This window comes from Ipomoea triloba, chromosome 1, assembly GCF_003576645.1.
Source record: "Ipomoea triloba cultivar NCNSP0323 chromosome 1, ASM357664v1".
Lineage (NCBI taxonomy): Eukaryota > Viridiplantae > Streptophyta > Magnoliopsida > Solanales > Convolvulaceae > Ipomoea > Ipomoea triloba.
In genome coordinates, this window is record NC_044916.1 from 9818530 (window position 1) to 9844157 (window position 25628).

The 25628-nt window shown below is 34.3% G+C and overlaps 3 protein-coding genes across 3 annotated transcripts; 1 reads left to right on the forward strand and 2 right to left on the reverse strand.

Moving 5' to 3' along the window:
* On the reverse strand, nt 1–1556 carry LOC116025912. The gene is made up of 2 exons (XM_031267328.1): nt 260–1556; nt 1–35 (listed from the first exon to the last, which is right to left on the reverse strand). The coding sequence occupies exons 1-2, from the start codon at nt 1554–1556 to the stop codon at nt 1–3; spliced, it is 1332 nt and encodes a 443-aa protein (XP_031123188.1).
* A 6445-nt stretch (nt 1557–8001) lies between these two features.
* LOC115996453 lies at nt 8002–11593 on the reverse strand. The gene is made up of 4 exons (XM_031235676.1): nt 11418–11593; nt 10137–10188; nt 9614–9774; nt 8002–8398 (listed from the first exon to the last, which is right to left on the reverse strand). The coding sequence occupies exons 1-3, from the start codon at nt 11548–11550 to the stop codon at nt 9618–9620; spliced, it is 342 nt and encodes a 113-aa protein (XP_031091536.1). The 5' UTR covers nt 11551–11593; the 3' UTR covers nt 8002–8398; nt 9614–9617.
* A 9315-nt stretch (nt 11594–20908) lies between these two features.
* LOC116014824 lies at nt 20909–24967 on the forward strand. The gene is made up of 2 exons (XM_031255121.1): nt 20909–21233; nt 24607–24967. Exons 1-2 carry the CDS (start codon nt 20954–20956, stop codon nt 24660–24662), a joined length of 336 nt encoding a protein of 111 aa, XP_031110981.1. The 5' UTR covers nt 20909–20953; the 3' UTR covers nt 24663–24967.
* The last annotated feature ends 661 nt before the right edge of the window (nt 24968–25628 follow it).

Below are 25628 nucleotides of genomic sequence, written 5' to 3' on the forward strand. Positions count from 1 at the left end.
TCACATCTCATTAAACGCATCCCTGTCTGAAAATCCTTCACAGAAAATCCATTAGGATCAAATTCAACTGTGACATTATTATCAGTAGTGAATTTCCTTACGGAGACTAGATTTTTAATTAATTGTGGAACATGCAAAACATTATGAGGATGAGGAATGGGTAATAAAGTATTGCCACAACCACTAATCGGAATAGTATCACCACTACCTACAGTAATATTTTTATTTTTATTCATATTGAAGTAAGATGTAAGGTTACCTCCATTTGACGTCATGTGAGATTTAGCTCCTGTATCCATATAGCATTGATCATCAGGAGGAGTAATTGAGAGAGTATGCATAGCCTGTTGAATATCGGTTGGTGCATACGAAGATTGACCCAAATTTGTTGTTGTCAAGTGGGCTTGAGATGGTCTTGGCCCAAGTATAGATTGTGAGGTTGGTGGTGGTTGATTTCTTTGCCATTGGGCTGGTGTTGTAGGATACGGACAAGGTGGAGTAGCCCAAGGTTGCCATGGCCCATTCCATGTAGGTGGAGAAGCCCAATTTTGTTGAGAAGAATTAGAACTATACCAGAATGGATTGTGTGGCTGAGATGGCATTTGTCGACCTCCTCGGTTTCCTCTGCCCCTGCCATTAGATTGTCGACCACCCCTTCCGCCACCGCGATTTGTAGAGTGGCCGACGCGAAAATTGAAGTTGCTGCCGCGTCCAGAGTTGCCACCGCGTGAACCAAAGTTTCCAGTTCTGCCGCCGCGACCCCCTCGATAATGTTCCCCAAAATTTCCGAGTGACTGGTTATCGGTAGATGCGTGAAGGGCAGTGGAATCACAGGGGATTGCGGCCTTTTTCGCCATTGCCGTTTCCTCCAGTATAATCATTGATCGAGCTTTATAAAAAAGGGGAAGGGAGTCCTCATGGCGAATCTGTGATCCAACCGTAGCATATGCATCAGTTAAACCTGAGACGAGTTGAAGTACTAACCTGTTATTTGATACAGGAGCGCCAACATTGGATAATTGATCTACTAGCGTTTTTAGATGCTGGCAGTAAGAAGAAGCATCTGGAAATTGCTCCATCCGAACTGCAGAAAATTCTTGTTCCAGGTAAAGTGCTCTTGAATTCTTATTGTCTGAAAAAATATCCTCTAGCCTGTTCCACGCTATTTCTGCAGTTGAATCGCGTTCAATAATTGTATGAAGAAGATCTTCAGAAATTGTGCCATAAATCCATTGTAAAACAATGGCGTCAACTCGTGACCAGAGTTCAAGATCCGTGTCTTTAAGAGATGGAGAGGAAAGAGATGGAGAGGAATTCGATTTATCTGCCTCCTTTGATGGTGGAGTGATGTGGTCTAGAACTTTATATGCTTTGGCATGTATTTTGAATAGTTCTGACCAAGTAATATATTGGTCTTTTTCAATATCAAGTGTGACCTTGATAAAGCTATTTATGTTAGAAACGGTGAGAGCCGGATGAAGTAAAGAAGGAGATGGAGGAGTAGGTTGTGATAGAGAGGAAGAGGAAGATTTTTGGCCAATTGTATTGTCTGCCATTGATGTATAAGGCAGAGTGGGGAACGAAGAAAGAAAACTTAGAAAAAAATAACCTGGGTTGCTCTGATACCATGAAAGAAATAATGTTTTCTGTGTTTTCGTATTGATTTGGCTTTAGGCTTATATATACAATATGAACAACGGTAATATGCCTAAAGTAAGGCAAAGAATAATATAGAAAGTTTACAATATTCTAGGAATAATATTGTTTACATATTTATATAATTTCCATATTCTAATACTTGCAAAAGTGTCGTTTTCTCTTAAATATTCAGTTACATGTGGTGTAATTATGTCTCAATTGACTTGAATCCATTTATGAGCACGGAGTACCCATTTTTCTACCCGAATCCATTCGCTGAAACTTTGATAGCCCTAAGTTTACACCCAAAACGCTTTAGCTTCTGTTAAGTGTCAACCAAGTAGCTTTCCTCTCCTTCCCTCTTCATTGTTTTGGTGTATAAGGATTACAATTTCGCAAAAGAACAGGTTCTTTTGAACTATCTTCTTGAAATAGCTTTAGGGCTCGTTTGGTTCGCGGAAAATATTTGAAGGGAAGTGGAAGTGAAATTTCGTGGAAAAGTAGTTACTAGGAAGATAAATTATGTTGTTTGGTTGGTGGAAAAGAAGTTGCTGGGAAGATAAATTCTGTTGTTTGGTTAGATTTAAAATGGTAAGGAATAATATGTAAAAAGACACGTATACCCTTATTATTATTATTATTATAATTATTATAATTATTATTATTATTAACCTAAATAAATAAACCAGTAAACCACAGTCCACATCCCAGTTTATTAAACCACAGTCCACATCCAATTTGGGGGCCCAATAATGAGAATACAATTAGGTTTTTCTTCACTCATCATTCTCTGGTTGAAAGATGAAGTAGTCCGCAGAGCAAGAGAAGCAGAGGCGGCGAGGCGGGAGCGGCGGCGAGGGCGGAGGCAGGCACAGCGATGCGGAGGCGGAGAGCTGAGGCGGCGACTGGCTAGGCGGGAGCGACGAGGGCATAGGCGGAGGTGGCCGGCGGCGACCGGAGGCGGTGACTAGCGAGTGGTGTTTTGTTAGCTTTCCAGTTTGGCAGGGAAGAAGACGAGGGAGGAGGAAGAGAAGTAGGGGTGTTCAAAATTTCGGTTAACCGTAGTTAACCGACCGAACCGATCAAATTCGGTTAACCGTAACCGAACCGAACTTTTTCGGTTTGGTGAATGGTTAAAGGAATTTGGAATTTTCGGTTAACGGTTAATTCGGTTCGAAACAGCCGGTTAACCGAATTAACCGAACGGTTAACCGAAAATTTATATATATATATATAAAACATGCCAAATCCCTAAATCCCTAATTTCATTTGCTTTCAGCCGCCCGCCCGCCCCCAGCCCTCTGCCGGTCTGCCCCTCTCATTCTCTCTCTCGCAGTCTCGCANCTTGCCTCCCCATGTCCCCACCTACTTGAGAGCAGCAGCGGGACCTCCGAGCTCCACCTGCCGTCGTCATTTCTGCACTGTTTGTGGATTCTCTGCTCCCTATACATGTGTACAGTGTGGGATGCGCTTCTGTTCAATCCGATGCCGGACTATCCACAATGATACTCGATGTTTGAAATTTGTTGCGTGATCTCAAGAAGCCATGAGTGCATTCACTTGCGTATTCTAAACCTCCGATCTGCATGTACAATCTCGTGTTCTAGGTAACTTTCATTATCTAAATCACAGAGACATCAATGACTAGTTTCTAAACTGGACTGCTTGTGCAAGAAATCCCGCTTTCTTTCCAGTCGGGGTCTTCTCTTGCTTCCAATGAATACCACAACCCTTTGTAGCTGATTTACCAGATCAGAGCTAGCTATAAGATCAAGTCCCATTTGTCATCTGTTCATATATACAAATGGTACATTTCTAACTGACTCTTGATCTTTATTTAGATTAGAAATTTTCGATCTTGTATTAGTTAGTCTCACTGCACTGGCCAAGATACTCCACTGGAAATCCCTATGCTTTTTGAAATGGGAAACCATTTTACACACTAGTTTTCCTGTTTTGTGGAAGAAATTCCGATGATGATTGATGAATGAATAAATCCATGAAAATGCAAACTTGAGCTTACCTGTTAGGTCTGTGAGTGTTCTATAAAGGTTGTGAAGCATTTAATATGCATTTCGTCGGTCTACGTACACCATCTGCTGGTATTCTTTTTATCGGTGCATTGTTCTGTATGGGCAGCTCAGTTGATCTCAGAGGTGAAGTTTGGGAACAATGACTCGCGACTGAGTCTTACCAGCGACAATGTGGAAGCAACATCTCAAAGTGAGGGGTTCCTTGTGCGCAGTAAGCAAAGTTCTAGCCTCTGTGTTCAGTTCAGTTACACCATCCCTTGAATTGCACCTAGCACTTAATACACATTAACTTCGACACTCTTTATATATATTTTCTGAATTTTCTCTTTAATTTGCTCAATTTTGGCCTCAAACAAATTACAATAACAAAAAAATTTGAAACATGCCAGGCTATCAACACATTGTATATATTCTGCAGTGAGAATGTAGTTAAATATTAACTCCAAAGTCTATGTTTAATCAATTTGTTACTTCTTCTTTTAACGAGGTTTTCTCCTCGCCCAATGACCCTGTTACATATTTCGTCTGGATGTTCAAATCAATTTGTTACTTTCTTTCCAAACTGATGCACGTAAAGTCTTAGCCCGACACACCTTAAATTTTAACAATTAACACACTTTAAGTACACAAACCATGCACCTTAAGAAGGAAAATTACGCACCTAAAACTTTAGACGAATGCACTTAAATTTTATCAACACACCTTAAGTTAAAAAATTATGCACCTTAAGTACAAAAACTACGCATCTTAAGAAGGAAAACGGGATTTAGGCAAAATCAATGCTTCTCATCTCACTGCACCAACCGGACAAGAACCCAATTATATATATATACAGAATTTTTGTATCAATGTTCACAATGCAATATGAACCCTGATCCATGATATAACAATTGTTACTCATTTACCTTCTTCTTTATGACCTTTTGTTGTACTCTATTATTTGGGCTTGATCACTTAGCCCAGGCCAGTTTCAATGTATCCATCAATGTCTATACCATGATTCAATACCATATGAACAATGTGTAAAAGGCTTTAATAAAAGCTCAACCTCAAACATATCTATAACAAAGAACACATATGGTAATTGGTAATACTTTATTCTGATCCAAATCCAAAAACTTAGAAACCAGAAGCCCCTTTTTAATTTGAATGTATAGATAAGAGATTTATGTTTGGACAACCAAAATGGAAATTTTAAAGTTGTAAAACATTGCTATAACTATATTTATTCTTATTTTATATTCTACAATATTGCATGTGAATATTTAATATATAATTACATTTTGGAGTTATCAAAGATTATGGACATTTATTTTCATCCCCATTGTTGGTCCTCATACAAGTTGGTTATATGTATAAGGATTTTTAGTATACTTATTTGATTACACTGGATTGTTTTTCATATTAAAAATTTTTAATTTGACTTTTACTATATATTTACCTCCTTTGTACAAATTTAGCTTTGATTTTATAAATTTAATCTTGATTTAATTAATTCATATAATATAATAAGTATTTAAAGATTAAAAGTAATTATAATATCATTAGTTAATTGAATTTTTTACTCAAATAATAATCAATTAGACAAATTAATGCTGCCATCAATGGTCTCCTCAGTTGCCCACACTATCCTGCCTTGGCTGAAGCCATGGGTTGTAAGGAAGCCCCCTCTTGGTTGCTAGAATACCATCAACGAGCTGAAAAATTCAAGTGCAAACACTAACCATTTAGCTAGGCTATGTCATTCATAAATGTAATTCTTTGTTAAAGAGTTTTGATTCTATTTCTTTCGCTTTTATTCATAGGTCAGCGAACTAAGTCGTTCATATCTTAGCTAGGGCAGCTGGCTCTCAGTCTGATGTTAAAACATGAGATTTTGGTCCCTCAAATTGTATCCGTTCTTTCTTTCCAGAAAGGTTTTAATAATATCATTTGTTGTTGCTGTAAAAAAAAAAAAAAAGACAAATTAATAAGAGATTCTCCCAAACATGCCAGTCATCACTTTATTGACATTTGAATTAAAGAATTTAAAAAAAGAGTCAAATAAATATTAAATTTTATACAAGAAGTCAATTATTAACTACATGAAGTTCAAAAACTAATTATTGATATGAACATTGTGAGCATAAATATAATATGTGCAGTCCAACTATCAGCTTAGGCTTTTAATTGAGATGGAGCACATGCTTTAATTTAGTATCAAAACCATGCAAAAGAATATATAAAAAGCTTTAAAAAATTAATAATGAGATGTGTAATTTATAATATGTTTTCTATTTGAATTATTTTATCAACTTAATTATGTTTCATATATTGTTATTAATATTTGTATAAAGTTTTGATGTGTTTTATTTTTCGTCTATATCCAACAATATTTATGACTATATTCATTTGAAGTGTTTCATTTTTTAATACTACCGTTATATTACAATGCAATATATGTTCATTACTACTTTCTCAACTTATTGAAACTCAAAGAGTTAATATCGTTGAAGCTCAAATCCACAGCCTTCCATGGTGTTATCTCTTTTATATTTTCGCCCCCACTGGGACATTTTTCTGGATCCGCTAGAGCTGTCAAAACGGGCCCAACCAGGCGGGTTGGGCCCGTTTAACCCGTGTTTTAGGCGGGTTGGGTAGGGCAAATATCAGCCCGGCCCGTATTCAACCCGGCCCGTTTAACCCGGACGAAATCTAGGTTAAACGGTCTGAACCCGGGTAACCCGCGGGCTGGCCCGTTTAACCCGGATATTAAAAAAAAGAAAGGAAAAAAAAAAAAAAAAACATGCAAGCAGCATGCTTCATCACCCCCCATGCTGGCCAATGGCCCTGCGTGATCCAGAAACAGCATGCTTAACTTTCCCATTTCCCATAATCACATTCCCTGATTCCTATATTCCCATATCACTATTTCCCATTTTCCCCATTCCCCCTAAAACTAAAATAATAATAAAATCCCTAAATGGCTAAATCCTTAATCTTCCATAACTCCCTGTCCCTATCTAAAAACCATTTCGCATTTCTCCTAAAAATCAAAATGAAAATCCCTAGATCTATACAACACCGCGAAGCAGTGACCAAGCGAAGAGAAGACGAAGCGGAATATCGGCTACCGGCGACCTGCGAGTTGCGACCGACGACATGCGCGATGCGCGGCCAGTTCTCACGGTCTCTCTGCCACTGCGAAGTGCGAACTCTAACGTCGATCTGCGCGCTGCAAGCTCCGGTCTCTCTCCGACTCTCCCTACTGCCAGTTCGTCCTTTACGGCTTCACTCATTCTTCCTCTCATTCGCACTAAACATTTTTAGTTATTAAGCTTTGTGATTCTGTGAACTGTGATTGTGTGAACATAATGTTGAAGTGTTGAACTGTGATTCAGTGAAGATAATGGTGATGATCTATCACTGGATTACAAGGATTATAATGTTGTTAATGCCAAAGAATGATGATTGATTGAACTTTGAAGCCTTCTGATGTTGTTGTTGTAAATTGTAATGATGTTTAATGTTTAAGACAATTTAAGATTTTAATACTTGTTTTGGTTTGTTGAAAACTTTGCATATAAATACTAAGTTTATAACTTATATATTAGAAATTTAGAATAAATAAAAAAAAAGTAATAAATATTTTTTTAGTACGGGCTAGCCCGTTTAGCCCGCCAGCCCGCCATATGCGGGTTGGGTTGCAAATCTCAACCCGTTTAGAAAAACAGGCCTGGCCCGGACCGGTCCGTTTTAGGTCTAACCCGGGACGGGCCAGCCCGGATGGGCCGGGCTGGCCCGTTTTGACAGCACTAGACGCGTCGAGCCTTGCGATTTCGAGGCAAAATGCATCCCGTCATTTCTCGGCTTTTTGGCCCTGAATCTTTCTTGTGGCTGTAGAAATATCTTCAAAACATCTTCCATAATTGTGTTAGAGGTTTTTGATCACATCCGAGTGTTAATGCATGAAATCCTTAAGAATGGGTAGCAAACTATGCAATTTTAGCCCGTAAATGACCCTTAAATGGAACTATTCTTGGTGCTTATCGGGTGGCGATGCATGATATATGTGTATTTTAATGTGAACATGTGCACAATGCAATGTATAAGTGTGGCATGTGTACACTATAGTGCATATACATGTGCATTTATTTGTAGTGTGATTTGTATATAATGATGTGTTCTTACACTAGTATGAATTCACTGATATTTTTATTCTTGATTTTGTTACTGGTGTTGTGTATGTGCATTTCAATGTGAATGTGTGCACAATTCATTTTCCCCTTAATTCCCTTCTCGCAACCAAACCCCGCATTATAAGGCTCAAATTCCTTTAAAATAGCGCCCAAGATGCAAAGTGATAATTTAATTTCAAATTACAGAATATGTGAAGCTGTTTAAAAATTGAACTTCATCTTTCCAATACTTTCCAAGACCTTGCATTTTAGCTCCTTGTTCAATCGCTACATCTTTTACTCCATTCGAATTCCCAAACTGTTTTGTATAGCAGGCCGTTTTACTGCTACTCAACACCATGGACTTAAGAACTAAAGCACTATGTAATAAGTGGAAAGTTTAAAGTCGAAGTCACGAATATTACACTCGTAGAATAGCAACAAGGAAACACTATACGTAACAACTTTACGTCTTCTTTACACAGTTGGCCTATGCTGCTCAGCCACATTACAAGAAACAGCAAATCAGTCCAGAACAAAAAGGTAGGTCTGGTCACTGGTCACAAAAACCTGCTTAGGTAATAAAGAAAAACAAAATTAAAATAATAATATTATTATAATAGTTGCTAGTGATAAATAGATTTAAGCATGCATCAAGTTAAGTTTGTCTGTGCTCAGGGCCGTATCTGAGCATGTCTAACATGTGCAGCTGCACAGGGCCCCCAATTTTTTGGGGGCCCCATATTTTTAAAAAAAAAATTATATGTATATATAGTTTACAAAAATTTAGGCTAAATGTATAAAAATTGGACTAATTTGTGACAAGATAAAATTGAGCCCAATTGACAATTGCTTTTAAAAACCCTATATATATATATATATATATATATATATATATATATATATATATATATATATTGCCAATTCCAATATATTTATATATTTTCCTAATCTAAATCTCGATTAGCAAAGACATTGCCAATTCCAATATATATGTGTTTTTTATACAATATTTATATTTTGATACAAATGTTTGAACAACTATTATTTATATATAGAAATTACTCGAAAAAAAGATGCTCAAATTAAGATATTGCACAGGGTCCCAATTTTTATTGGAACGGCCTGTCTGTGCTTATATGTATTTGTGAATTATGCATAAACTAAATATCAGAGTGGCATAGTAGAGAAACAACTATTATATGGCCATATCAAAAAACATATTATATGTGGTCTGGTGGGTGTGGATATTTCCCAGAAAAGAAAATTTGGGAAGAAGAGGAACTATTGTTTTCACTGCATAAGTGGCTTTAAGTGCATTACAAGAAAATGTAATGATCATTCATGTATTTCTTGAAACAATTAAAGTGCCCAAAACTCCCTGATAAAAGTTGTAGTTCTAGCAGCAAAGTCACTAGATGCTTAAAAACTAGAAGGTCAAGCTATAAAAGAGAGTGGTCTTGTGGCCATCAATATTCTTGAAACTAAACAACAATATGAGTCCTGAAGGGAGTGAAATTTCAGAGGCCAAGGTTTTCCTGGACAATGATAAATTCCTCTACTCTTTACATTCTATTTTAGAAAAAATATATGCAAACGAAACCCTAAATTAGCATTACTTGAGCCAACTATTAGGAGTCAAAAAGTCAAGAATCAGTGAAAATTTGTTTGTCTGAACATAATTTCCATGTGGTTTGCATGTAGCGCTAGCAGCGTCAAAGTGTTAAGTATACGTCCTACTATCAATCACCCAGACTAAAAAATTTTAAGTTGGCTAAAACTTACGGCATCAGCTGATCTCTTCATTATTCAGCATGTTTAGAACAGCATAAGCAGCTTTCTGAAAATGCTCCTTCTGTTCTTCTAAACTTCTCTTCCTCTCAAGAGCAGTGTCTTTGCACTTTTCTATATCTTCAACTATGTCAGTTGAGTTCTGGTCAATTTCCCTGTAGTAGGCACACAAGAAGATAAGTGATAAGCCAAAGAAGAAATAGTGTTGACCAAATCAGGACAAGTGAGGAATAAGTAATTTAGAGTTGAGAAAAGTGAAATACATAATCAAGACTAGAATAGCACTCAATCACAAAAACTAAAAAGAAAGCCAGCATAAGTATTTAATATCTAGAGAATGCCAATGATAGAACAACATGATGCTGGAGAACTATGGAGATACAAAGCAGCACATGTAAGAGGGACAGCAGTGAACTTTCAAACCCATCACTTTCATTTAAACATTTTGTTTTTTTTTTTTTGTTTCTGTTTCTGTGTTCCAACAAACAGAACCAATATTAACAGTGGAGGCACTCACTTTATCATCTTGACCATGTTCTCCATTACAACTTGCACATGTTGTGAGAGATCTGCAGGTTTATAACATTCAAAATATCATTGTCAAAAATACAGAACACAAAAGACACTACATTATTAAAAGCCTGCATAGAAGATCTGAGGCCGCAAACTATCAAAGTTATAAGTAATCTCCACTATTAATTAATTTGAGCTACAAAACATAAAACTCAAGGCCTGCCAGTAACTGAAAGTTATTAATTTTACATTAATGAGAAAAGGACAGGTGAATTATGCCACAGTAAAGTGCCAAGACCAGGGCAAAAGTGATAATTGCATAATATCTAGAACATTTCCCTCCATCTTAGTACCTTTTTACCTGGTTATTCCATTAATGATACATAACAAGTCTTTAGAAAATTCATGACAATCGATTTCCTAGGTTTTGAATGACAAGCAAAAGTAGAGGCTATCAATGACACTAGGCATCAATACTTCAATTGTGACTGATCAAAATAGTTCGGCTTCTACATGTCCAAAGACCAAAATAGATAAGAAGTAAGCTCTCAGTTGAGAGAATCTGCACAATTATCAAATTGACACAGCCAATCACACATGAATTTGAGCGAACACAAAAAAGTTACTATGATATCTATTGATTTCTCATATCACAGAGGTAATTTAAAATAAAATAAATATTAAAAAAAAAAACACAGAAGAAACCCTGAAAGAACACAGAATTATCAATTATGTAAATCCATATGTACTGCGCGAAAACTAAAAAATATGACCCATAACTTCGAGAGGAAACTAAATCCAATACAAATTATTCAACCGAATGCTCAAAATGTATCAATGTACAAGGCTAAAAGTTTAATGATAAAATACAAAATACAGATTATAATGCAGTAGGCATAAGTTAGGGAAAATATTCCAATCAAAGAAGAAAACCTAAATTTTAGATACCGAATTATCAATCAAATAGCAGCTAGAATAATACGTTCTATAAAATCCTCCAATAAAATGCGATTAATAAAATATCACAGCTTAATTGAGCACAACTTCGCTCGAATTGAAAAGGCTACACCTACACGATGGAGAAACCAAAAAAAAAAAGAAAAGATGAGAATTCGAAACATTTATAAAGGATATTTTTAGCTTACTGTTAGGAGTAAAGCTTGTTCAGTACATGTTTACTTCAAGCAACATCGTTAATCGTGTGATCGGACAAGCACACTGATTGAAGCATAAATGGAGGCCTTACGAGTGCGTGTATAGATTAAAAGAGAGTGAGAGAGATTACCAGAGACGATGGAGTTGAGCTGAGAATCGAAGTCCGAAGTCGGAGCCATTTGAACGTCTGGCGGACACACCGTTAGAACTTTCGAAGCCTCCATTGAAATTTGAACAGAGAGGGAAGGAGTGATGTCAAACATAAAGAGGTAAGCGCGCTGTTTAAATTTTTCTGATTTGTGTGTTTTGAATCGGGCCCTTCTAATAATGAGTTGTTAGGAATAAAGCTTGTTCGGTACATGTTTACTTCAAGACATTTTGCGTGTTTGAATTTATTCTAAAAAACTGTCTTTCGGTGTTTGATTCGTTTTCTGGGAAATGGGTAAAATTGTACAATTATATATATTTTTATTCTATTTAAAATATTAAAATTATTATAATAAAATAAAAATAATATTTTAAATCACAAACTTTATATTTCAAACAAAAAAGTAACAAAATTGAAAAAAAAAATATTTAAAAACCCCTCCCCCCCTTGGTTTCCGGCGGAAGCCAGATCTGGTTTCCGGCGCTGGAAACCATAGCCTGTCGACCAGGCCTTGATGATTTTCCGCCATTTTGGCCTCATTTTCCCCAGTCAACAGAAATCATTTTCCGTTGACTGGATTTTCCAAGGGTTGCCAAACATGGGAAACCCGGAAAATGATTTCCAGAAATCATTTTCCGGGTTTCCAAACACAGCCTAAGTGGAGCCACACAATTTTATAATTTTATGTTCACAATTTCATAATTTTATGTTAACAATTTTATAACTATATGTTCACAATTTCATAACTCTATGTTCAATCGTATCAAAATTCTATGTTCAACAGTATAACACAATTTTTGAGTTTGTATAACAAAATTGTGAATATAAAGGTAAAAAATTGTGAATATTGAGTAATGTAATTTTGTATATTGATATCTAAAATTGTGAATATATAGTTCTAAAATAGTGAACATAGAGTTCTAAAATTATGAACATAGAGTTTTAAAATTGTGAACATAGACCTGGGTGGACCCGGTACATAGCATAATTTGCCTCTAATAATAATAATAAGAGTTAGAGTGTGTTTGGTTCGCACATGGAATCGAAATTACAGGGTGTTTGGTTGGGAGGAGGAATTAAGGGCGAAAGAAATTGTAATTCGGTAGGAAAGAATAATGTAGGAATTTAAATTACATTGTTTGGTAAACAAGAATAAAATATGTGAAAATTAAAAGAGAATAAGTAAATAAAGACTAAATTATCCTTGTATTATTATAATAATAATAGTAGTAATAAGGGCAAAAATATAAATTACCATAGAATTGCAATTCCACAAAGTGTGGACTGTGGAATTGCAATTCATAGGAGGAACCCATGAATTGCAATTCCATGATTTGAGGGAATTGCAATTCTCTCCAACTAAATAATGGAATTGTAATTTCATGGAATTTGGTAGGAATGGAATTGCAATCTATCATACCAAATACTCTTTAGAATGAGAAGTAATTGCATTGTAATAAGTTTTGGTGAAAATATTTTGCATGTTGGTAGTAGGGTGAATTAGAATGATTACCAATATTAATGTGTTTGGTTGTGTATGACGTTATAATGGGAACAAATGTTTTAAAAATACAAAAACAAAAAATCAATGTAATCGATCCAAATATAACAATATCCAAATCATCAATTCAATATGAACAAAAAAATCAAAACAAAAATCTAAAAACACTAATTCAAACTTAAAACTTGGACTACCAATGAGATGGAATGATACCCCTTTTAATTAAGTAATGAGATGTTTTCAAAAAAAAAAAGTAATGAGATTTTTAATTGACGGTGTTGGATATGGCACTACGGCCCATAAAGATAAGAGGTCCAAAATATATGGCAGTCGAATTCATATGCGAAGCCCAATCAGGATTACAGCTCAGCCTAAGATCAACCCCGAATTAAACATTATTTGTATTGAATCATTGTTGTAATCATTGTATTATTATATTCATGTGGGGTCATGCCTTACAATTATATATTTGTGCGAGTTATTTTCATTGGGTTATCTATGATTTTCACAGTTATGTTGGCCTACCGTTGACTAACCCAAGAGTCATAAAATCAACGGACAAGTAATTAAATTTCATAGTTATGTTTTAAAAAGTTGTCAACGAAACACTAATTATGATTTTGATTCATATTCCTAGTGTGTAAACCCATAACATACGCACCCTTTAGAGTCAATTTCATTATTTGTCTTAAATTTATACGTGTCAGTCCACTTTTTACTTGTTTTTTAAAATATTTGCATTCGATTTTAGTATTACTGTAGCATGACCATATTTAAAACAATTCGATGAGCAAACTAATTGAAATTGAAAATTAGAGACTAATCGAAAGTTGGGAATCAATTGAATGATCAAAATGTTAATTTCCCCTAAACTAAATTGAAGATCCTTTAAAAAAAAATAGAACATTTTACAATAAACAAGTACTTAAACTGTTATAAAAAATATTTACTGACAATTATGTAACGCATAACAGATGACTTGTTAATTAATGATACTTTGTTTCTAGTAAGTCAATAATAACGCATCTGTATTGTTATTGCAAATGTGCAATATACATACATGATACATATATATTTATAGAGAGAGAAATTAGAAGATACAGACAATTAAAATAAATAAAAAAAAAATCAACGAAGAAAAATATGATGGATTATAAGCATATTATTGTGGGGTTTGTATTTACCCATTATTTGTCTTTATCGGTGTTTGCAACAACGGGTCTTGTTAATACAGATATTCCAGATACTCAAGAGAGAGAATTCAGAGAAAGGTTAGACTACTGCATTCGTTTGCTAAAACCGACAAAGGTTGTAAAAGATATCGATCCTGAAATTACCAGGTCATATTTAATGGCAATGGATTGCATGGATTTGCTTTGTAGATTAGATATGGATTGTATACGTTAGGTAGCTTGTAACCCGGCCTTTATTTAAAACACTAGCATTTTGTACGTGTATTTAAAAATTCATGTTCAATATTAAAATAATATTAAACAAAAATATTTAGCTCAAATTATAGTTAGTAATTGTTTAAAGTGGTAAATTTTATTTATCATATTTAAAAAATAAAGGAAAGGTTTTCAAAAAAAAATATAAATAAAGAGAAAGAAAAAAGAGAGAATTTATATTTTTGTTTAATAATAATGTAAACAATTTTCATGAAATTTATATCTACAATTTTTTTTAAAAATATTTATTATCCTAAGCTAGTAATATTATATTGTTATGTATACATACAGCCATACAGGGACGGAACTACGTTTGAGGGTAGAGGGGCCTGGCCCTCCCCCCATCCCCCCAAGTTTTAGTAAATATGTATATGTATGTATATTAATATAATAAGGATAAAATACACTTTTGGACTCACCTTATTTATTTTTAAAATCTATTATGTTTATATTAAGTGAACTCAAAATATATATTAAAGTTCAAATTCATTAAATAAAAAGAAATAAATCAAATAATCAAATTCACCATTTTAAAAAAATCTTTAAATTTGAGATATATGCTTTAGTTTTATTAGTTGATTAATTAATTAGTGATTTATTGTGCATTTTATTATTTATTTACACTTTTATGATGTACATTTGCTAGTTTAAAAGATTTGTAATATTGGTTTTTTGTCTTCTATCTTTAATTTGATCTTGGTTTCGTCTTCATCTCTGATCTCAAATTTTGGAATATTCAGTTAAATTGAAATAAATATCAATTAATTATGAAAAAAATTGGTAAGAAAAAATAATTGAAAACATTTTTATTTGATAAAAGAGTCACAATCAATATCTAAATGAATGTAGTTTTTTTATTGTTTATATTTTGTGTTATTAGAAAAATTCTAAAGTAATGCTTGACACCCTTATCAACCGTATTTATATATTATGTATTTCTTACATTATTGCACAAAGTATAATTACAAATCATTATCAATAATAATCTGCACAATAATGTATAGCATATATAATGATATGGTAATGTTGATTCTATTGTCGATTGACATCGGGAGTGTTTCGTAAATAACTTTTAGTTGATTGGGTTAGAACATGTTTGGTTATTGGCGGATCCACCAATTTTTTGCGGATCCACCAACTTTGGCGTTTTGACCTAAGGTCAAAACGCCAAAAAAAAGTGTTTGGTTAACCAGCAGTTTGCTCCAAAACACTGGATTCCCAAACGCTGCTGCCTTTGGCTCTTTCCCCAAAACGCCCTATATTAATAAAAAAAAAAATTTATAACTACCTTTAGGCTCCTCAGGCGTTCTGTCTGCCCATCCAATTTCCGGATGGGCAGAATTAGCAAAGGTAATTGGAGCCTTGAGGCTCCTTTATATAGGAGCATCAAGGCTCCAACTTCCACTTATCCCACCGATGTGGGAGAAGTGGAAGATAAGGGGAGCCGCACGGCTCCCCTTGTTCTTTGTTTTTTATTTTTTTTATTTTTATTTTTTTTATATTGTTTATTTTTAAAAAATGTTTGCTTTAATTTCTTTGTAATGTTAATTATTATTATTATTTTATAATTATTATTATTATTATTATTATTATTATTATTATTATTATTATTATATGTATACCCTTTTGGTCATTTTACATGTTAACCGCTAATCTAAACAGCTAATTTTACCAAACATCTTTTTACAAACCGCTGATATAATTCGCTGGTCAAACCCGCTAATACAATCCACTATTTGATAACCGCTAACACAATTCGCTACCGCTAAAGGCTAACCGCTGATAACCAAACAAGCCCTTAGTGGGTTTGACTAGTTGATAGCATTAGCTGATTATAGTAAAATGTTTGGTAAATTATCGGTTAGCTAATAACTGATTACATACAAAATGACTTTTTTCAAAAAGTTGATCCAAAAAGCTGTGTTGAGCAACTTTTTGAATTTTAGCGTTTTGGAGCTATATAAGTTATTACAAAAAGCTAATTAGTCGAACACTCATATTAGTTATTTAACAAAGTCAAACAACTAATAGTTGTCAAACAAGTCAAAACTAGTTGATAAACTAACTATATTATGAAACAGAGCCACCATAAATTCTCTCTACAATTTCGGCCGCCTAACCATATTTTTCTGGCTCTGTATACATAAATAATATATGCATTGTATGTTGAAAATTTATGTATAGTGATTAATATTTCAGATTTGTTATTATAAAAGGTTTAAAAATATTTGAGATATTTGGTATTATAAATATTATTTTAAGTTTGATAAGAATTTATTTAAATTATTTTTCGATATAAAATTGATATTAAACTTTGCGTTAACCGAAAAATACTCGATCCCGGAGCGGCAATGTACCTTGCCGCAAGGTAATACATGCATGGTTAATGCATGTATATATGTATGTATGAAATGCATGCATAGGTTCACATTTGACTTTGCATGCATGCAAATTAACCGAAAGGGTAATGCATTCAATTAACCTTTTGGTTAATGCATGCCAAAATGGTTAAATGCATGATTACGCAGTCATATTACGTATTCATATTACGTATTGCATGTTGTGCATGGTCGATATAGAATTAGCATGCATAAATACGTACGCGTATTAATTTATGTTTATATTTATTTAATTATTTTTCATGGTGGAAATATGCACCTTCCATTTCATTATATGTATATGGTTTCAAGGGTGGAGTCAGAAACGTTTTTTAGTGGGGTGAAAAAGATAAAACAAATGAGATATTTTGAGAGAAATTTAAATACTCAATAATCATATAAAGTGGATTTGACTTCTTGACCTCTATGGTAAAATATAGATACTTAGCCATTTAAATTAATTCATTTTAAATAATTATATATATATATATATATATATATATATATATATATATATAAAAGGAGCCCTTATATATAAGGGATAGGGTGAGGGAGGGGGTAGCTGCTCTCACTGTCTCATACTGTATCTGTCAATGTCTTGTTTGGTTAATGAGGCTTTTTGATGGAGGAAATTCAAGTAGAACTAATTAAGGAAAAGAGAAACCAAGTAAGCTAGGCTACTAAATCTTCTAAATTTAAAAAGAAGTCAAATGGAAACAAGTTTGTTTTCTGTTGGGTTTGTAGCGGTACACATTTCAAAAAGGACAATAAATTTTGGAGAAATATTAGGCTCAATTTCAAAGCCAAGGTAAAGGTGATTATGCCTAAGGAATTGGCCAAGAAAAGTAGTGATAAAGTAGTTTTTAGGGTGAAAGGTTGTGTGATAGGTATTTTCACATTGAATATCATTTTCAAAAGATCGGTAGTAAGAGTAGTTGAGTGGTTTGGTTCTCATGCACTAGGTAATAGCCCTTCCAATCAAAATCTTTCGAAGTAAAAAGGTTTGAGAGTGCAATAAAGAAAGCAACAATGGAAGGAAGATATAACAACTAAAAGAAAGTCAAAAGGGAATAGGAAATTCAACTAGGATTAGATACCATGATCAAATCAAGAATACACGAGAGATTCAATTGATTAGATGAATAATGATGTCATATGTGTTGAAAATAATTCTCGAAAAACCCAAGAAAATGGACGAAATAGAAAATCCATAAAACAAATAAAAGAAATTCCAGGAATTTAAACCTACAACAAAGGTTAGATAAACCTGGAATTAGGAGGGACGGAGATGAACGGACTTTGAGGTAGTTGTAAGCACGAGTCGAGTTGCCTCTGTCCTTAAAACCTTATTTCTCGCCTCCCGGGGTGCTGGAACGTTGCGGCCTAGGTTTCCCAGGATAAAACGTACTACGATCCCTGCGTTTGAGCACGCAAACTTGGGGCATGGCGAACGAGAACGTGGGATGAACACAGGTGGCTTGAAGGAAGGAGAGCAGAGTTTCGAGGTGGAAAATTCACTTTTGCAGAGTGATTTTTGGTTCGTGTTCTTGACACTCAATCATATAAATCTGCTGCTCACCTAGAAATATATATAGGAGATGATGGATTAATGGCATTCAACATGGCATTCAAATCTGGCATTGTAACCTCCTCCCACTAGCTAAGTAATAACTCTGCCACTAACATGGTATTAACTCAAAAAATAAATATTGAAATTAATCTGAGATTAATTCCATAACGTAGTGAGTTAATCACCTGAACAATCACTACGGAAGTGAACCGTTCTGGCCAGAGTCTCTTGCGAGAGGTCACTGTAGTTACGCGCAGAAGATCGCCTTCGAGAGGTGACTCAGAGCTACGATAGACTGACCTGTGCAAGCTTCGAGAGTTCAACTACTCTTAGCCGCGAGAGATCGACCAGTGCGACCAGGAGATCACCGCTATCGCAAGCTTCCGTCACAACTGCGCCTCGAGACATCGGCATGTCTCGCGTGCTGCCAGTCGCGAGACATCGCTGATGTCTCGAACTGCCAGTCGAGACATCACTGATATCGAACTGCCCAGTCGAGACATCAGTGATGTCTCGATACCGCCCAGCCAGCCGCGAGACAACTGCGCCTCGAGACATCGGCATGTCTCGCGTGCTGCCAGTCACGAGACATCGCTGATGTCTGATGTCTCGACTGGGCGTTCTACAAGAATTTTCTTTGTAATTACTCTGTACTTGAAGTGTTTGCTTGGGTTATTAGTCCTGCTACATACAAGCTAGCTACAATAATTGATTCAATTATTAGTATGAAATGTAATGAAGTGTCAAAATTTTCTTTCCTCAACTCAATATAATGGATATATGATATAGAATAAGGAATGTGATGCTTATTTTAATTTGTTAGTATGTAATGTAATGAAGTGTCAAAATTTTCTTTTCTCAACTCAATATAATGGATTTATGTTAGAATATAATAAGGAATGTGATGCTTATTTTGTTAGATATGATATCCTAATTGGTTTACATTTGGTTTTAGGAACATGCAGGTGCTTTGATATGCAATGGATATTCAGTCGGTATGATATCTTATTGGTTTTTAAACCATCTCTTTACATTTAATGTAGTAAAAAGGAGTATAGAAATGTTTTTGAATATATGAATTGAAGTTGCTGAGGGTGAAGAACTAGGAGCATATGTTAATTGTGACTTCTAAATTTTTTTTTCCTCCCATTTGAATGGTTTCTCTCACTTTTACTTGTTCACTAATCATTTATATAGTGAAAATATTTTTACTTATGTATTGAAGGATTTTAGATTTGTTTTCTTTTATAACTAAAAGTTAAATACACTAATGCCATGCATTATGCAAATTATGGATTGTGTCCGGCATTCCGCAAATCATGAAATTTTCATCACTTTGAGAGATTGCTCTCACATTGTTGCGGGTGAAATTCCTGATCTTTCTTCTCAAACTTTATCACTGTGACCAACTGTGCTGCCCATGCAAGCTAAGTAATGAAACTTCTAATCTCATAGTTTATGCAAGCTCAACTCTTCAAAAAAAAAAAAAACACATTAGTTGCCCTGAAGTTTCTGACACGTGTATGGGATCTCTGCAATTAAGGACAAGAAAATAAGTGCTAGGTCGAAAAAGAACAGTTGAAGCATGGGGAACATTTAATTCATTGTCGAATACAATGTCCATCTTAGCTTGGCCAGCATTAAAGCTTTAATTTCACCAACAACTTAGGTATGCAACTGATGAGAAAGTAAGTAAGAAATTATTACTCTCTGTTACGGATTAGATATTCAGAGAAGATCGAGAGGCAATCATAAATGCAGCGAGCGAATACCGCTTATAAAGTTAGTTGGGGTGAATATTATTTAATTAATGATCTAGACATACTCCATGTTGAGCATATAATAGAAAAATACTATGTATTTCTCTAATAAAAAAAAAAAGAAGAAAAATACTCTGTATATATATTCTCATTTTCTATATACTCTCAATTTCTATCCCCACTTTTAAATTCTTGATGTGAACACTATTTTAGAGATTCACCCACATGATAAAAATAACTTATTATTATTTGTCACATCAAAGGATAAAAGTGAAGAAGTAAAATTTGGGAGTATAAATGTGCAGTTCAAGTATATTAGCTTAGGCATTTAGTTAAGATGACACACATGCTTTTAATTTGGCATCAGAACTAGCCACATATCAAAGACCATAGGTTCGAATTTTATTTTCTCTGTATAAAAGAGACTATGATTCACGTGTTGCTTGACACCCACCAAAAGCAATTGGCTCAGAAGGAGCATGCATTAATTATACTTTCGATCATGGTCTATCTTGCATTGTAGACCCTAATTCAAAAATAACTTTCAGATTCTGTACCTACAGTTGACAACATGATAATTACAGATACATAACATGATAACTACAGACAAATAAATTATTAATTGCAGATACCGACAACTTATGTACCTATTAATTACAAAATATGTCAACTGTAAACACATAATTTTTTTGACCAGGTTCACAATACAATATGAACCTGGTCCATGGTATAACAATTACATGTACCCTACCCGGTCTTCAATATATATTAATGCACCGGCCTGGCTTCATCCGAAGCATGCATGCATGCACAAAAACAAAAAGGTGCGGCAGTGGTAGTGGAACGTGGGAGCGAGCTAGAATGAGTATTAAGGTTCTGATTTTGATGGCCATGCAGGGTTTGATGTTGGTGATGATGCAAGTTGAAGGTCAGTTTGCAGAGAATGGTAATTTGTATACTTGTTGGGGAGGATGTTATAATCAGTGTGTTTTGCTTGGCCGGAGCTCCGCCGTAGCCGGCGGGGGGAATTTTCCGTGCTATATTGGGTGCTTGAGCAGTTGCGTTCCCCAGTCGGCGGCGCAGTACCAGAACTATTGCCAGATCGGCTGCTCTCTTCAACTTTGCTTTCCATCCATCACTAGTACGTACTATACTATATACTCCCACCGTCTCATTTTGTGTCGGGTTCAATGTTTGATTGAAGTTATTTACCATTTAATTTTAAAAATTATTATGTTGACATTTTTTGGGATTCAGAAAATAAAAATAACCTATCATTGTCTATCAAGCAAGTAGGGAGAAAATGATAGAGTATGTAGAATTTGAGGGTACATATAGTAGAACTCTTTAATTTTTCATCGTATTAAGTTTATAATTAATATATAACATTTATATATTTAGAAATTACATTAAGAGTGTGTTTGGAAACCTGAAAAATGACTTCTGAGATATGTTTTCCAAGTTTTCAGTGTTTGGCAAAAGAGTGGAAAATGAGGTCAATGAAAAATAATGCATTAGTCAAAGAAAAATAGGTATGTTTTGGGAGAAAATGACTACCTTTTTTTTTTGGAGGAAGTCATTTTCCAAGGAATATGAACATGCAAAATTTATCAAAATAGTGTGGTTTTAGTTTTTACTTTTTACAACACTAGTCCATGTAACCAAGCCCGCCCCACGCGGGTTGGCGGGCCTCGCTGGCCAACCGCTTTTTTTTTTTTTTTTTTTAATTCAAAGTTCAAAAAAGTAAATAAAGTCTACAAATACTAACATTAGTACTATCAAAGCGGACCGATCTGTCCCACCTCGGGCTTAATTTTTTATGGACTCTTACGGCCCAGCCCGTTAAGCCCGCGGGCTAGGATTAATGCAACCCGAGCTCGCCCACGCGGGCCGGCCCGCGAGGTTTTTTTTTTTTTTTTGTTATTATAAATGTGTATTTTTTTGAAGATAAACGTAGCTATTCCATTAATTCATAACATAAAGCGTTTACATCAACGATCAATGAAATGGTAAACCATTCCTTACAGTCAGACATAGAAACAACTTTTCTAACTATGCTATAGAAAACTTGAATCGCAGACTGTTTCATAACTAGGAAGCTATGTTTCTTCAGGGAGCTTAAAGTTTCATCATCAAAGATCTGAGTCTTCGTCATCATTCTTTTTTGCTCGTTGCCCAGGATAAGATCCACACTTGCCGAAACCAAACTAAATGATTTATGCTAATGAAAATGAAAAGCTCGTGAAAGTAACGAGAGGAAAAATGCTCGTGAAAGTAACGAGAAGAAAACACAATAATATAGAAAATAAAAAGTGGGTAAAGTCAAAGTAGGATTGGGAGTTCAAGACTACCAACACAAACCCCAATACCTACCTACTATTATTTTATTCAAAGGGAGAGAAACGGAAGAAGAAGATCTGTGGCAGTGGTCGGAGGCGGACGGAGTTGCGACGGTGGTCGAGGCGGAAGAAGAGCAAGAGCAAACGTAGAAGGTGACCAAAACCGCCGGCTCAAAGCTCCATTATAGCTCCGGCCGGAGGCCGGCGGTGAAAGCCGAAGTTAAGCAGCAGAGAAAGGCGTTTGGTTTTAGAGAGAAAAGGGAGGCAGCATTAGGGTTTTAGGGGTCAGCAGTCAATAAATGTGTATTGTGTACACATAAATTCTTTCATGTGTACACGTGTACACATGAATATATATATATGTGTGTACATACATGTACACATTTTTTAAAAAAAATATAGGGTCGGCCCCTAGCACGCGTGGGTCACGGGTCTTAGCGGGCCAGGCCCGTTATTTCGCGAGTCATCTTTTTTTTTTTTTTTTGGTGATCCTAACTTACAAAATTTATAATATATTATACACTCAAAATAAACCGATTTGATCTGAGTTGAAAAATGAAGTATACAATTCTGCCCATTTTTTGAAATATGAACCAAACACAAAAAGACAGTTTTTTATTGTGCAGTCAAACACCGGAAATGAAAATATTTTCTGAAAAATGACTCATTTCCCAGAAAACATTTTCCAGAAGTCATTTTCCGAATTTTCAAACACACCCTAAAAGTACTATTAAACACAACAAATCAAATTTAAAAATTATAAGAAAATACTAACAGAAATAAGTAAAGGAGAAATAATTAGTTTGACCAATGAATCGTAAGTAGAACAGATAAAATGGGACAGATGGAGTATCATTTACATATTTATATTATTAATTATTATTTTCTATGTAAACTTGTTGTCATTAATAATAGTCCAGATGTTAAAACCATTTCAATAAGGTAATTTTCACCTATATTTTTCATCAATCAAAATCTTTAAAGCAAGGAAAGTATACTCATCATCATCGTTTGGTGGAATAACATCACTAGCTATATTTCTTTCAATTCATTGCTTGCCGGCCTATAATGTCTCAGAGGAAAAAAACAAACAAAGTAGGAAATAAAAAATCTAACATAGTACGTAAACGTCACATCTAATGTACATGTTTACCAAATATCAAACTAAAAAGAGTTAATAAACAAAATCGTACCCTAATTATATCATAATTCACAAAATAATTTTCGACTGTTAATTCTATCAAATTAAGTCATTAATTATTTAATTTTTATCCAATAAGTTGATTACCGGGGGACTTTATTGAGTAAGAATTAAATAGCTAAGGTCTTAATTTGAGAAAATTGATAGTCGATTATTAATTTGTGAATTATGACATAATCGATATATGATTTTGGTTATAAACAAAAATTTTAAAAAAAATATGTTCATTTTCGAACAGCCAAGTTGGTTAGGATGACCACAATGTTACAAGTTCGATTCCTAGCGAGAGCGGCCTATTGGCTTTCTTGGTTTGATCCGGTCAACTATAGGCAACCTAGGTCAGTTTACCATATTGTGATCCTTTGTCAACTAAAGTCACAAGGTGGGATTCACCTAGTGCACAACCTTGATAGTGACTATGGATTTCCTCTAATCACTAAAAAAAATTATATACTCAATTTTAAGTAAATATTTAGACTAATATCATTTAAAATCAAGGCTTGGAGCCAAAGATCTTGTGATCCAGTGGCATCAAACCTTTCCCTTTATACGGGAGGTGGTGGGTTCGAGCCTCAGTGGGTTGAGAAAATAGTTACGACCTAGACCAAGTATATACAAAATAAAAATGTAAAAATAATTAGGATATCTATTGTAGAGAGAAACTCTTGTCACGCCACGTGCCAAAATTTTATGGACAAATAAAAATGAAAAAATATATTAAAAACTGTAGCCCATAATTTTTTTTAATTTCCAAAAAAAATCATTTACAAACTTTTTTTTTTTTTAATGAAGTGCAACTTTAAGACCACGCATGTTAATGACATGCAACTTTTATTGATTGAAAATGACGTTCAGAAGGAAACTCGATTAATCATTTAACTTTTTTTTTTTTTTACTATTAAAGTTGGCATTATATATATATTTTTGAAGAAAGTTGGCATTATATTTATTTTGCGATATGATTGGTTTGGCAGATGGTGCACAATTGGAGAATTGCTTTGCTAATTGCGCCAACGTCTGTGGGCTATAGCCGTTTCTCCCCAGAAAAATAAATAAAGTCCTGATGAGATTTTTTATGATTTCTTACTTTATTTTATTTTTATTAGATATAAAAAAATGTATTTTCTTTTTCTTTTGCAAGTTAAAAAAGAAAAAAAAAATTCCTCCCCTAAAGATCAGAGTACCCGAGTGAATGTATGAAGTACAATTCATGTATGATCACATGTTTGATTCTTGCCAAAGCTTTCTCGGTCGAGCGTATCGCATAAGGTCTCTCTAAAATGAGTTACTTTTACTCTATGATTATGGACTATTATATAAGAGTGAGTTTATCCGTGGACACCCTCAAAATTTTTATGTTAAATCTTATTTTTTTATAAAGTGTTGTACTTACTTTTCAATAATATACTTTAACATATTCGTAGTTTATGTTCAACAATTATGTCAACTCTGATTGGGATGTGGTTCGAAACTAAGACCTTTCTTATAAAAATTAATGGGTAAGGTTAAAGTTAACGGAATATTCCGTTGCTAAAGTTTATACTAACAAAATGTGGGATTATTTAACGGAAGAATATAATATAATAGAGGGTAAAGAAGGAAAATCATAAAAATATTAAAATAAAAATAATCTGAACCATTCATTTTATCAAATAATTTGATGTACATTTTTTAGTTTCTATTATAGGCCTAACTTTATTGGCTCTAATATAGAAATAGATATGATATAAATATACGGAGTAACGTTTTTTTTATAGAGAAATACGGAGTAACAGCCAAGACCTTGTAGTCTAGTGGCACCCGGCTACACTCCCATATGGAATTATGAACAGATACTGCATTGTAACAGAGTCAATAGTACTCAAAGAAAAAATACGGAGTAACATTCTTGTTTAAGTATTTCTTGTGTCTTATATTACCCGCATTATATGCTTTATATGTTGTTTACTAAAATTTAGATTAAAACCTGAGGGAAAGAAAACTGAATTAGTAAAGA